This window comes from Mixophyes fleayi, chromosome 8 (genome assembly GCF_038048845.1).
Source record: "Mixophyes fleayi isolate aMixFle1 chromosome 8, aMixFle1.hap1, whole genome shotgun sequence".
Lineage (NCBI taxonomy): Eukaryota > Metazoa > Chordata > Amphibia > Anura > Limnodynastidae > Mixophyes > Mixophyes fleayi.
The window spans coordinates 71,131,078-71,143,095 of NC_134409.1; the positions used below are offsets into that span (position 1 = coordinate 71,131,078).

Genomic DNA, 12,018 nt, shown 5'->3' on the forward strand with positions numbered 1-12,018 from the left:
ACAACGGACCTTGATCAAGTGGCTCCAGCGACACTACATACTACACGTCGACTTCGATGTCAAAGGTGGCACACTAAAGCAACATGCAAACTTCAAAAACTGTCCCGTAAAGCAGAACGTCACTGGCGTAAATCTCTCACCTCTAATGACTTCTTCACATATACTTCTGTCTACCACTCCTATCTAAATGCTCTGGACACGGCAAAACAAGCATACTTCCAATCTCTTATCTATGCTCAGGCTTATAACCCCAAACGCCTTTTCAATACATTTAAACATCTTCTCAATCCTCCCACCCCGAACCCTCCATCTACTATCAGTGCTCAGGATCTTGCTTCCTACTTCAAGGACAAAATTGATAAGATCAGACTAGAAATGGTATCCTCTTCCTCGACAAGCAATCCGCTCAATTCCTTCCCACTACCCTCTGACACCCTCTCTTCATTTGACCCCACTCTACCTCCTGTCCTCTTGATCCTATTCCCTCACAAATTGGTAGATCCCTGTCTCCTGTGCTCATTTCACCTCTAACTCAAATCTCTTATCTCTCACTCTCTACTGCCATCTTTCCATCACTATACAAGCACGCAGTGATTACTCCTATTCTAAAAAAAAAAAAACTCAGACCCAAACTCTCTCTCAAATTACCGTCCCATCTCTCCGCTCCCTTGCCCCTCCAAGCTTCTAGAGCAGGCCTGTCCAACCTGCGGCCCTCCAGATGTTGTGAAACTACAAGTCCCAGCATGCCCTTCCAGCTATCAACAGGTTGTCTACTGGCAAAGCATGCTGGGGCTTGTAGTTTCACAACACCTGGAGGGCCGCAGGTTGGACAGGCCTGTTCTAGAGAGACTTGCCTACACTCGCCTCACACGCTTTCTTTCTGTTAACAACCTGTTGGACCCTCTTCAGTCTGGCTTTCGTTCTCAACACTCCACAGAGACTGCGTTGACCAAGGTTGTCAATGATCTGATCACTGCTAAAACTGAACGCCATTACTCTCTCCTAATTCTCCTGGCTCTCGGCTGCTCATACAAACGCTGCAATCCCTTGTCTTCAAGACACTGTTCTATCCTGGTTCTCATCCTACCTCTCTAATCGCTCTTTCACTGTTAATTTCTCTGGAGCCAGCTCTGCTCCGCTTCCCCTATCAGTTGGAGTACCACAAGGCTCAGTGCTAGGTCCTCTGCTGTTCTCTATCTATACCGCTTCTCTTGGAAATCTAATAAGTTCCTTTGGCTTTCAGTATCATCTCTATGCGGATGATGCCCAAATCTATCTATCCTCTCCTGATCTCTCGACATCTGTGTTGTCACGTGTAACTGACTGTCTTTCTGCTATATCATCTTGGATGTCCTCTCACCAACTCAAACTTAATCTTTCTAAAACAGAGTTAATAATATTCCCACCCACCAACAAGAGCATACCTGACATTTCTATCTCTGTTGATAACATGACCATAAATCCCACCCCACAAGCTCGCTGCCTAGGTGTAATCCTTGACTCACACCTATCCTTTGTTCCCCACATTGACTCTATCTAAATCATGCTACTTCCATCTAAAGAACATTTCCAGAATTCGCACATATCTCACGCAAGACACTGCAAAAACCTTAATCCATGCACTTATCTCCCGCATTGACTATTGCAATTCCCTCCTTACTGGTCTTCCCAAAAACAGACTCAAACCTCTACAATCTATTTTGCATGATGCAGCAAAACTGATTTTCCTTGGAAATCGTTATTCCTCTGTTGAATCACTCTGTATGTCTCTACACTGGCTGCCTGTCTTCTACCGAATCCAATATAAAATACTTTTACTAACCTACAAGGCCATCAACAAAGCTGCACCAACATACATCTCCTCTCGTCTCAAAATATCTCCCAACTCGGCAACTCTGTTCTACACAAGATCTGCGTCTCTCATCCACCCTCATTACATCCTCCCATTCCCGATTACAGGACTTTTTTCGGGCTGCACCCACTCTATGGAATTCTCTCCCTCGCACAATAACTCTCCTCTGGTCTACAAACTTTCAAGCGTTCTCTGAAAACCTACCTATTCAGACAAGCTTATAATATTCCTCAACCACCCTCTTAACCTCACTGCCTTTAGCCTGTTACCGCCTGTTACACAATTTCACACAAGACAACTACCCCCTGACCAATATTGTTGTGTGACAGGATCATTTAGCTTATGAGTCACTTTTACCTTTGCAGTCTGGCTGTTGGCGCTATATAAATAAATGATGATGATTAAATACAGATAGACTAAATTAAAAAAATGCCTGTAGCTTGCTCTCCAGCACAGTCCCGTTAAACACTGTGAGGCATATTCAATTGTTGGCGTTACAGCCTAAAGTAACGCGCCCCTCGCACTATTATCGGCATTAAGGTAATGGTGCACGTACGGTACTTTTCACGCTGGATTACAGCTTGCGACTCAGGGAGCTGTGAGCTGAAATCCGACTTAGTATTACCGTAATAACGGTAATACTTTTCCGCGGCGGAAAAAGTAAACAATTGAATATGCCCCACAGTGTGAAACAAACTGTGAATGTTGTTAAAATTGAAAAAGCTACAAAACTTTAAACTAAATGCTGCATATTTCTTCCACTTTTACCTGATCTCTCGCTGTTCTTAACCTAAGAACTTTGTACACAGATTTAAAGTTGCTGTGTGAATATCACCGTACATAAACTGAAACCTGAAATTCTGTATGGGCACCTAGAATTATGTTGGATCTTTAGGAAAGCACAAATTTGACATTCATTTCAATTTGACATCCGTATAAAGAAGCACAGTAACATTTCTATGCATCTGCCTGGTGCACTAGTTTTCTAACAGTGTTGCAAGATCACTAAAAACAAAAATTTAATATATCATGTCTCCCCCACCAAATTAAAGCAATGTCTGCAATCGAATATCTATACATATACTTAAATTGTGCAGAATTTATTATTTTTTATTATTATTTTAACACTTTGCAAAACCCTGACTATTCCAACTGCATCTGGCAAGTAAGGGTTAAAGTATGTTGTGGCCTTTGTTAGATCATACTGGAAGGCTGCAACATTCCTATTAAGGACTTAATGATGTGTGATTTGCTGGCAACAGTTTAGCAGTTACTAATATATGGCAAAAGTGTAAGCCCGTAAAAAAGTGTTTAAGGGATACCAGCTGATTGATTAGTACTGGAGTTCAGAGATCACATTAGTGTCAAAAGCTAAATTAGTTATTCAATATGTTCATTTTTTTGCCTCTTTATTTGATCTCCACCTAGAGAGCTTATTAGGCCTCAAGATGTCCAATGCAAATCATTAAAAAACACAGTAGTGATTGCACTTCACATTTTGAAATGATAAATTTTCAATCTATACTTTTACAGTATTTCTAAAGTAAAGCCAATAAGCTGTATGTTTCAAATTCTTTTAAAGTTTCATGGTCATCCTAAATTTTGTGCTCGTACCTTGTGCACATATATTTCATTTTTGGCCTCCTATCAAAAACTCTTATCTGCTCCAGTTCTTTATATAGATTAACAGTTTGACAAAGATATACTTTGAAAAAAGTGAAAGGAAATTTTGTATTGCAGGTTTGAATCCATCCTAATTGCCAATATGTTTAAATCTGTTTTAACATGCATTTAATTCTATCTGCCTCTTTTCACAGCTGGTTCAATTTAACAAAGTTAGCTACATATTCCTATTCACTTTTTCCCTTTCGGAATTGTTAGGAAACAAATGTAATACGTGGCTGTTTGAGCCTTTCCAGGTTCTTCTGTCAGCAGACTTTAAAACGTGGCATGGATCAAATTATTCCACTGACAAAGCTTTGGTTATTATATTGCACTATATAAATGGTTTGGGTATTATGTTATGTTGCTGGTTGGTGTCTACCACATCACTTCCTCTATGGATTAGCCTTTACCTATTTTTTTGTTTTGTTTTAACCTTCCCATTTCGGGGCTTACCGATTTAAAGATATAAGGGCAGCAGCTGTCACTCTAAAGTATAGATTTTATAATCCTTTTGCTATGGTTTGATTTTTACCCTTTGCAGATTGAAAGAAACTTTTTGTGATCAGATAGTTTACTAATAGCTTATTTTAACTTAAAAATGAACTTTGCAAATCATTTTAAAATTGAATTGACAATATAAAACTATAGAAATATCCATTGCTACTGCCTAAACAATATGCCACAGATCTTTAGCTCTTTTACAGTGCAGGGTTAAAGTGAGCTCCCCCCTCCTGCCCCCTTTCCCCCCACCCAGCTAATTGAGGTTTGGATTACTTCCCAAACTGCTCTGGTTTGACTATAAAAGGTTATTAAATTCAGCTCTACTGCTTATTCATTTTTCTGTTATGTAAGAGGGCAGTATATTAAAACATAGAGGAGAGCATTAATTATTACAGCATCATGTATTTGCTAAAACTATGGGATTTATGGTTCTGGGTCTAATTGCATATATATAATTTCAAAAAGATATCGCAAACAATCTACCTGACAAATTGTTTTTAAAAAGTGATAGCTAATATTCTTTAGATTTATTGTAGTAAAATTAAAATATTTTAATACATAAAACATATAGCATTGCAAGAATAAATATTGTGTTCATTTATTTACAAAATACAAGGTGCTTAATATACCTGCTGCCCAATGGATTACTTCTACTGTTATGGATTGCTTGTGTCCAATTTGAGCACTAGAAATGGTTGTAATTTAATCTCACCGGTTTCTGTTCTTTTTACTTGGTAAATGCACTAATATTTTCATTATTGTACTTGTCCCTACTTTCAGCTATCATAGAGTAGAACAATGAATGATTACTTGCAGCATGAAATTTTTTTAAAAAAATTTTTTGGTTTGCGAAATCTTTTTGGATTGAAATGCATAAAGTGAATTGTTTATATTTTTATGTTCTTATTTGTGTTTGATAACATTTTGTATTCTGAACAGTCCATAGGAAGCGGAAAATCCTTCTCCGTTATAAATTAACATTTACAGTTTCATGGTAAATTTTTACTTTCTCAGACAGGGAACATACATGGCTCTTGTATTCTGTTTATTTGTCCACCCACTTTTTCCCCTTCTAAGGTGTATCACAATTTTAATCTAGACTGCCATAAAAATCTGATTCTCAATTCTCAGCCACAATTTTAAGCTGAATCGCAACATAATTGGTATTGACAATGGGAATAGGTATTTCAAATCTTATATAAACAATGTCATGTTTAAAAGCACGGTATAAGGCTGTGGTTCCCAACCTGTGTGCCGCGGCCAGGGCCGGCGGTAAGCAAGGCCGGGGACTACTTGGTCATAGTAAATTATCACTTTTACTTGACACATTTCATCAGAATGTATTATGATGGAGTCATTATTTGCACACATTCTAAAAAAATATTTATTTTGTAATGTTACTTTTCTGCATTATTTGGCTGACCAAACCCAAAACCTTCTCAATCCATAATCTGAATACTAAATGCATTTGGGCAATGCCGGTGTTTAGGTAGGAAAGTAATGCCCTTTCTAACAAGTCTTTTCAACACTTTTGAATAATAGATTGTAGTAAGATTGGCAAGAAGGGATGTGAATTGAATTTCACAGCTTTGCTGAATTGAAAAAGGCTATAATCGTGGTGTCTGTTCCAACAATACACAAGTTATGGGAATTTGTCAGCCTCTCAGTCCACGCGTAATTTGTCTGTCTGGTTCAGTTTAATCTTAATTTTCCATTACATCAACATCGGACACTGCATAATAAATGGGCTCAAAATGGCCTTAAGCTTCCTCTAGGAACAGCCAGCAACCAAAAATGTGATTATACACAACACTACAGTACTTACATGCAGCACACAAAAACTCTTGATTACTGGAAACCCCATGATCAAGTACATATATTTGGACATAATTTAAAATACTGGGGCATGTTGCATGAACATCCCTTATGCAACCTGTTTAGTGAACGCATAGAGACTGTATAAGGAGACTGGCCAGGAGTGAGCATGACTCCTATATTGAAGCCAGCGTAAAACACTTGCTGCATAGTGGAAATTAGCAGGGTTTTTTTGATTTTTACCACCACATATGCTATCACAAACCTGATAGACCAGACCCTCTAAGTGCTGTCATTCTACAGATAAGCCTGTAGCCTGAACACTGTATACTAGATTATAGCCGTGCATGTTCCCTTATGTTAACACAAAAGGAAGTTTAAATATCTACCATGGGTTAGTGAAGCCTACTTGAAGAATGTCAAATAATTTAATTGAGTTTGAAAAGTCCTACTTTTCACCTAGGCAGGTCTACTGAAATTAGATTTGGGAACCGTTTTGGAAATGTACCATAACAATTTTTGGGGGGTTTTGAAAAAAGCTAGTCCAAACCCTAAACCTGAGAACACCTAGTGGTCAGGTCAGTCTTTTTTTCCGCTAAATTTGAGCACATTGCCCTGGCACACACATGGGAAGCATTGGGTGTGTTAACGCAGATTTCTTTGGATGAAAAATTAAATTAACATTTTTCTGGCAAAATTAGGAATATTTAGCAAATGTTTAAAACAAAAATTAGTGAAATTATTTGCCTTATTTTGCATTATGCATTCCCACTTTGTGGTAGACAAAATAATGTAGAATTCAAGAGTTGATTAACTCCACAAGACCGAAGGATCTTTGCAGGAGCTAGGGAAGATATGCATCAATTTGCATCAATATGAAAAGTCATTATTCAAAATGATTGCCATTAATTCTAGCTTTTCAAAATCCTGCCCCAGCATTGGAGACAATACTGATAAGGACAGTGCTGTGCTATATTATTTTCCAATAGTATAGGTGTTACATAAAATTACAAACATGATGTATTCACATCAAGTTGTAACTCAGTGGAGCCAATTTTGTGTTGTGCTAGACCTTACTGGAATACCTGAACCCATTGTGCTTCCAGTTTTGGAGAAAGCTCAGACATTTGCTTTCCTACGCTTGCATTCTGCTTTGTGGCATCAAAATTACATTGGCTTTTACAATTGTTTTTATTCTTTTTAGAGGTTTTTTTCTCTACTTTTTTTCTGTTTTTCCTGGAGGTATATTCACTGTCACTACCCCTCACATTGCATGTGTCTGAACAGCATCATTATGATAAATTAGTGCTCTGTGTTTTCTGATCTTTTCACTGTTGCCAAGTTTTAAAAAAAATAATAATAATTGACTTTCGGTTTAATTTGTTTTTTTTGTTTTTTTTTGTTTAAGTTTCGATTCTGGCTCTCTGGCGGCTGATGTTTTCTTGTGCCCCACTACTCCTCCTCACCTCTACTGTCCCTTCTCTCTGTTCTTCCCCCTTCCCTTCTCTAATGATTTGCATGTATGTCTCCCCTTTGCACGCAGGGTTTTGGTTTTGTAACTTTTGAAACTAGCGCGGATGCTGACCGGGCCCGGGAGAAATTGCACAGCACGGTGATTGAGGGGCGAAAAATCGAGGTGCATGTCTTTACCTGAAACTGAAAGATTGCCAAATGCTGGCAGCTACACCCCATTCTTTCCTTCTTCCCATCTTCCCTTCTACTCTCTTCTGCCTCTATCCTTTTTTTCTTGCAGTTTTTCATATGGCCCTAGTCATCTTACATTTTCATGTTTACTTTGCAAGTGCTTGGCTACTGATCTTGTTTGTCTGTTATAATCTGCATCACTATTTTTCTTGCCTCTCCTCCATGTGTATTCTCTCTGTTCCTCATCTATTATCTTATGTCACATGACCTACATGCACATTATTTTCCATGTATGTGTGTTGTCCACAATGTATTCACATTAACATCCTTGTTGTCTGTTACGTGTGAATAGCTGTAATATATTCTAGAATGTGGTCTTTCATCCCTGATACAATTGAGATTCTTGCTTGCCAGAAATTTCAATTGAGTGTCCATACTTGTCTCATTCTTGACATCTAACCATTACCACCGCATTTCCTGCTGTTGTAATACTGAGACACACCCCTTCAGATTCTAGTATCCTTCTGTGCCATGCAGTACCCAACAGTTGTGCATATTTCACCATATTTTCCCACTTTACCGAATTCTTTGCTTTTTTTGCTTCATTTATGCTCCACACTTGCATTGTCATCTGTGTAGTCTACCCTTGTTCTGCTGTCCTACAGCTGTCTGTTTTTGTTTTGTTTTGTTTTTTCCCCCACCCAAAATCCTTTCTCTTATCTTTCTGCCTGGTTTGTCATTTTCTGTCCTTACACAATGTTAGTTTACCAATTTTGTCTCTCAACCATTCCTTCACATTCCTCTTATTTGCTTATTAATTCCCATCATATCCCATTAGCTACTGGCTTGCTCCCACTTCCTGATATTTGTAGTCTTCCCCTGTGTGCACTTGCCATTAACCCAAGACAGTTTTGCCTCACACTTTCTCATTCCTTTACAGTGTTTACACAGTTGCTTATAATTCCTTATTGTTGGCATTTTTTTTATTACCCCCTCTGTTTATTGGCATGAACATTCACGCATGCGTATTTAGCATTGTTTTCTATTCTAGTTAACTTTTTCATAGTGTAATTATGCCTAGATCTGTTGCTGTCTACACATATAGGCTTTACCTTAGGTACTCCTTTATTGTCTTTATACACCCTGGCTTTCATACATGCTTCCATTCTCTACTGCTTGTAAACTCTTGAAAAGGTAACCATTATTTCACCACTTGGCCCCTATCTAGAACAATATTCTTTCCACTCAAGCCTTTATTATCACCATGCACACATTCATATTTTGCTTTCTGCCTGGAGAAGAAACCACTCCCTTGTAATCCATGGAAATGGGGGCTTTTTCTTGGCTGTAGACACTTTCTCATACAGTACCTTAACCTCTTTGGTTTCAGAGATATCTGCAGTAAAATAACAATTAAAATTTGCAGGTTCTCTAGAACCATGAGGCGTAAAACTCTAGCTTTCAAAATCTGACATTCTCTCTCCTGTTCTATTTGCTCTCACCTTCTATATTTTTATTTTACCGCTTTGTTGCTTTATTCTGTTGTGATTTTTTATTTTGAGTGCTCTTGTAATCTGCATGCTAATCTTACTCCTCACTGATATGTGTTTTTGCTTCATTTGGATATCTATTCTTTCTCTTGAGGGCTGTGTGGGGTGGGTTACATGTGTTTATGAAATTATTCAGTGAGTGTATGTATGCTTGTATTTGTGTATGGCTTTTATTTCTCCCCATGTGGTGGTCAATGTAAACCCCCTCAAATATTTTATATTCTCATTTTCTGTATGTATGTGCCACACAAACTCACTTTTAATATTATAATGGTGGCTGGTGGCATATATGCTTCAGGTACACAAATAGCAGTAATATACAATCATTGCCTTGCCACATCCTCCTTAAATATGAAGGTGGTCTCATCACAGGTAAAAAAATATCCCCTTGCTTTTAAAGGGGCCAAGAATTGTCATGAATCCAAAATGTTTTGTAGATTGTGGCTACTGTCTTATTAAACTGTTTTTAAACAATCTCTACTAAATACCTCCAAATTTTTATATACCCAATAAGAACCTATAGTGGCATTTGTATTTATAGGCTATGTCTTAGAGTCTATCAAAATGATAGACCTTGTGACCATTTTATAATCTGTTTGCTTTTTGTATAGAGCCAGTGCTTTACAGAGGATATCAAATTATTCATATCAGTTTCTACTCCACAGAAGCTTATAATCGAAATTATTTTAGCACACACATTTTTTAGGGTTCCCTTTGTCAGAATCCAATTAATCTACCAGTAGGTCTATGAACTGTGGGAGGAAATCAAAGTACCTGGAGGAAAACTATGTAAATATAGGGAGAAAATACAAACTCTCTCCTGGTTGGTATTGAACACCCAAACAGTGAAAAGCCATGAAAACTGCACCAATGTCATTGCATAAATATATGCATTTGCTTAAGAAAGGGATGTTAAAAAAAATATAAAATAAACAAATAACACAAAGAAAACTTCAGATAATCAGAACCTTAATTTTGGAACAACACAAATTGCTCTTATACTTGGAATGCTTTACTTCAAAACAACTTTGCTACCGAACACTGCTTCTGTAAGTTCAGATCAGCTTGTAACTTTTCCCCCATCATTATTTTTCATGTTTGAAAGCTATACCATTATGGTATATCTATAATATCTATTATGACTGTAAATAGAAAAGCTTAATTTGAAGAGGCCATGGAAATAATTCCAAAAAGTATTTTTCTGTACACTCTATTAGAATCCAAATGCAAAGGAGTCTTCCTACAAAGATAAGCTTGCTAAATTTACAGTTGCCTCGGCACCAGAAAGTTATTAGGTGTACATTTAGGTGGACGTCTGTTGGAAATATGTATGGAGACTCTTAAGATTTCAATTCTTCAAGAGCTATAGATGCATTTAATATACACTTAATTAATGATTAATCATTGATTGATGTAATACATGGCAAGTATCTAATTTTACTTCATCTTTTTTGAAATGCTGGGTAGAAGTGTTTTGATTTGGCTCTAAAACAATGTTTTGTTTAAGTTCCTGGCTGTCTTTTGATGGCCATACTGAGAAATATGATGCGAACAATGTCAGGCATAAGCAGGAAAACAGTGCGGGCAGCAAAGGATGTACCAAGTTTCTTGCACAATATTTTGACCAGGGGAAGAGGCCCAACAGCAGCTTTTTTCTTTTTCTTCAGAAGCCAACGGGTGCTGGGGTCATTTGAGATATGTAAACAGAAAATGCTTGAATCATATTCTTCAAGCACTTTCAAAGTTTGTCTTTGCATCTATGGAACAAAGGCACCAAGTATATGGAGAGTAATCAAGACTTTCGCACAAACTTCATGTGAACAAGGCTGATTTTCATAGTAGTATTACACTACTAGAACTCAAAGTGCCCACAAAACACTTCCAGACTTTGTTAATCTGTAAAAAGGAAAAAAAGTGCTACTAAACATAATATTGGTAAAGTGCAACTAATTATTTTTTTTTTAGATAAAAATTTGGGGAGCAAATCAAACTTTAAAGAGCCTCTGAAACCATCAATGTTCTAATATTAGTGTCTCTGTGTGTGTGTGTGTGTGTGTGTGTGTGTGTGTGTATGTTCTAGGAAACTCGATTGGCATCAGAAACAAATTACCAGCACTCAACCCTTCAGTCATTTAAAAAGAGCCACATATGGAAGAAGGCAGTAATTTAGTGGAATTAACAAGTATACGTGATTGCTTAAGCATACCTTTTCATATTTGAGTAGCTGGTATATTAGGCTTATTGGCCCTTTTTAATGAAATCGAATGTTGTAACAAAAATATTCCACAATAACACTACAGGCTTTAAGTGACACTCATATGTTTGACATACATCTAGAAAATAACAATTTGCTTGCCCACATCCCTACCTTCTTTTTTTTTTTTTTTTGTGTGTGTGAATGCTGCATGCTTGGATGGTTAGTATTTAGGTTTACCACCCCTGCACTGCCACTGTTGGGCAGTGAACTGCAGTTCAGTGACTTTGCAAGGGTCCATTTATCAAACCGTAAAATTCAGATTTTGCATGCAGTCATTCTAACAATACGCCTTTTCACGTTTAACTTTGGGGGATCCTTTATAGGTCAACAATGCAACAGCTCGTGTGATGACCAATAAGAAAACTGTAACACCTTATGGAAATGGTAAGAAATGTACTGTATTGTTAATCTCGGTTGCAAGATTCTTATAGCGAAATGGTGATGTCTTGGTAATCCTGATGTCTTGGTAAAATGTAGTACATACAATATTTTGTATATCTTTTCAGATATAGAACAATTGTGTGATTGAGGCCCAGTGTGTCAGGCATTTGATTGTTGGGTTTGTCTGAAGGAACCAAACATGTTTAATTGTTAACTGATTAAGCTTGCTTAAACATACAGATAGTGTGATATATAGAATGACCAGGCACATAATTTGTATGATGTCTAATACTAATCAAGAGTCGGGAAGGAATTATACCTTTTTATTATAGATACATGGTGCCCATTGCCTC

General features: G+C 37.4%; 1 protein-coding gene across 13 annotated transcripts in view; it reads left to right on the forward strand.

Moving 5' to 3' along the window:
- RBFOX2 (RNA binding fox-1 homolog 2) overlaps positions 1-12,018 on the forward strand; it is a 159,089-nt gene that overhangs the window by 68,016 nt on the left and 79,055 nt on the right. For 11 of the 13 annotated variants that reach the window (XM_075182698.1, XM_075182697.1, XM_075182699.1 and 8 more), the window contains 2 exons: positions 7,377-7,469; positions 11,608-11,668. In XM_075182698.1, the coding sequence (XP_075038799.1) occupies positions 7,377-7,469; positions 11,608-11,668 (154 nt within the window). The remainder of the gene's footprint in view (positions 1-7,376; positions 7,470-11,607; positions 11,669-12,018) is intronic. The other 2 variants (XM_075182701.1, XM_075182709.1) reach the window with 1 other exon arrangement.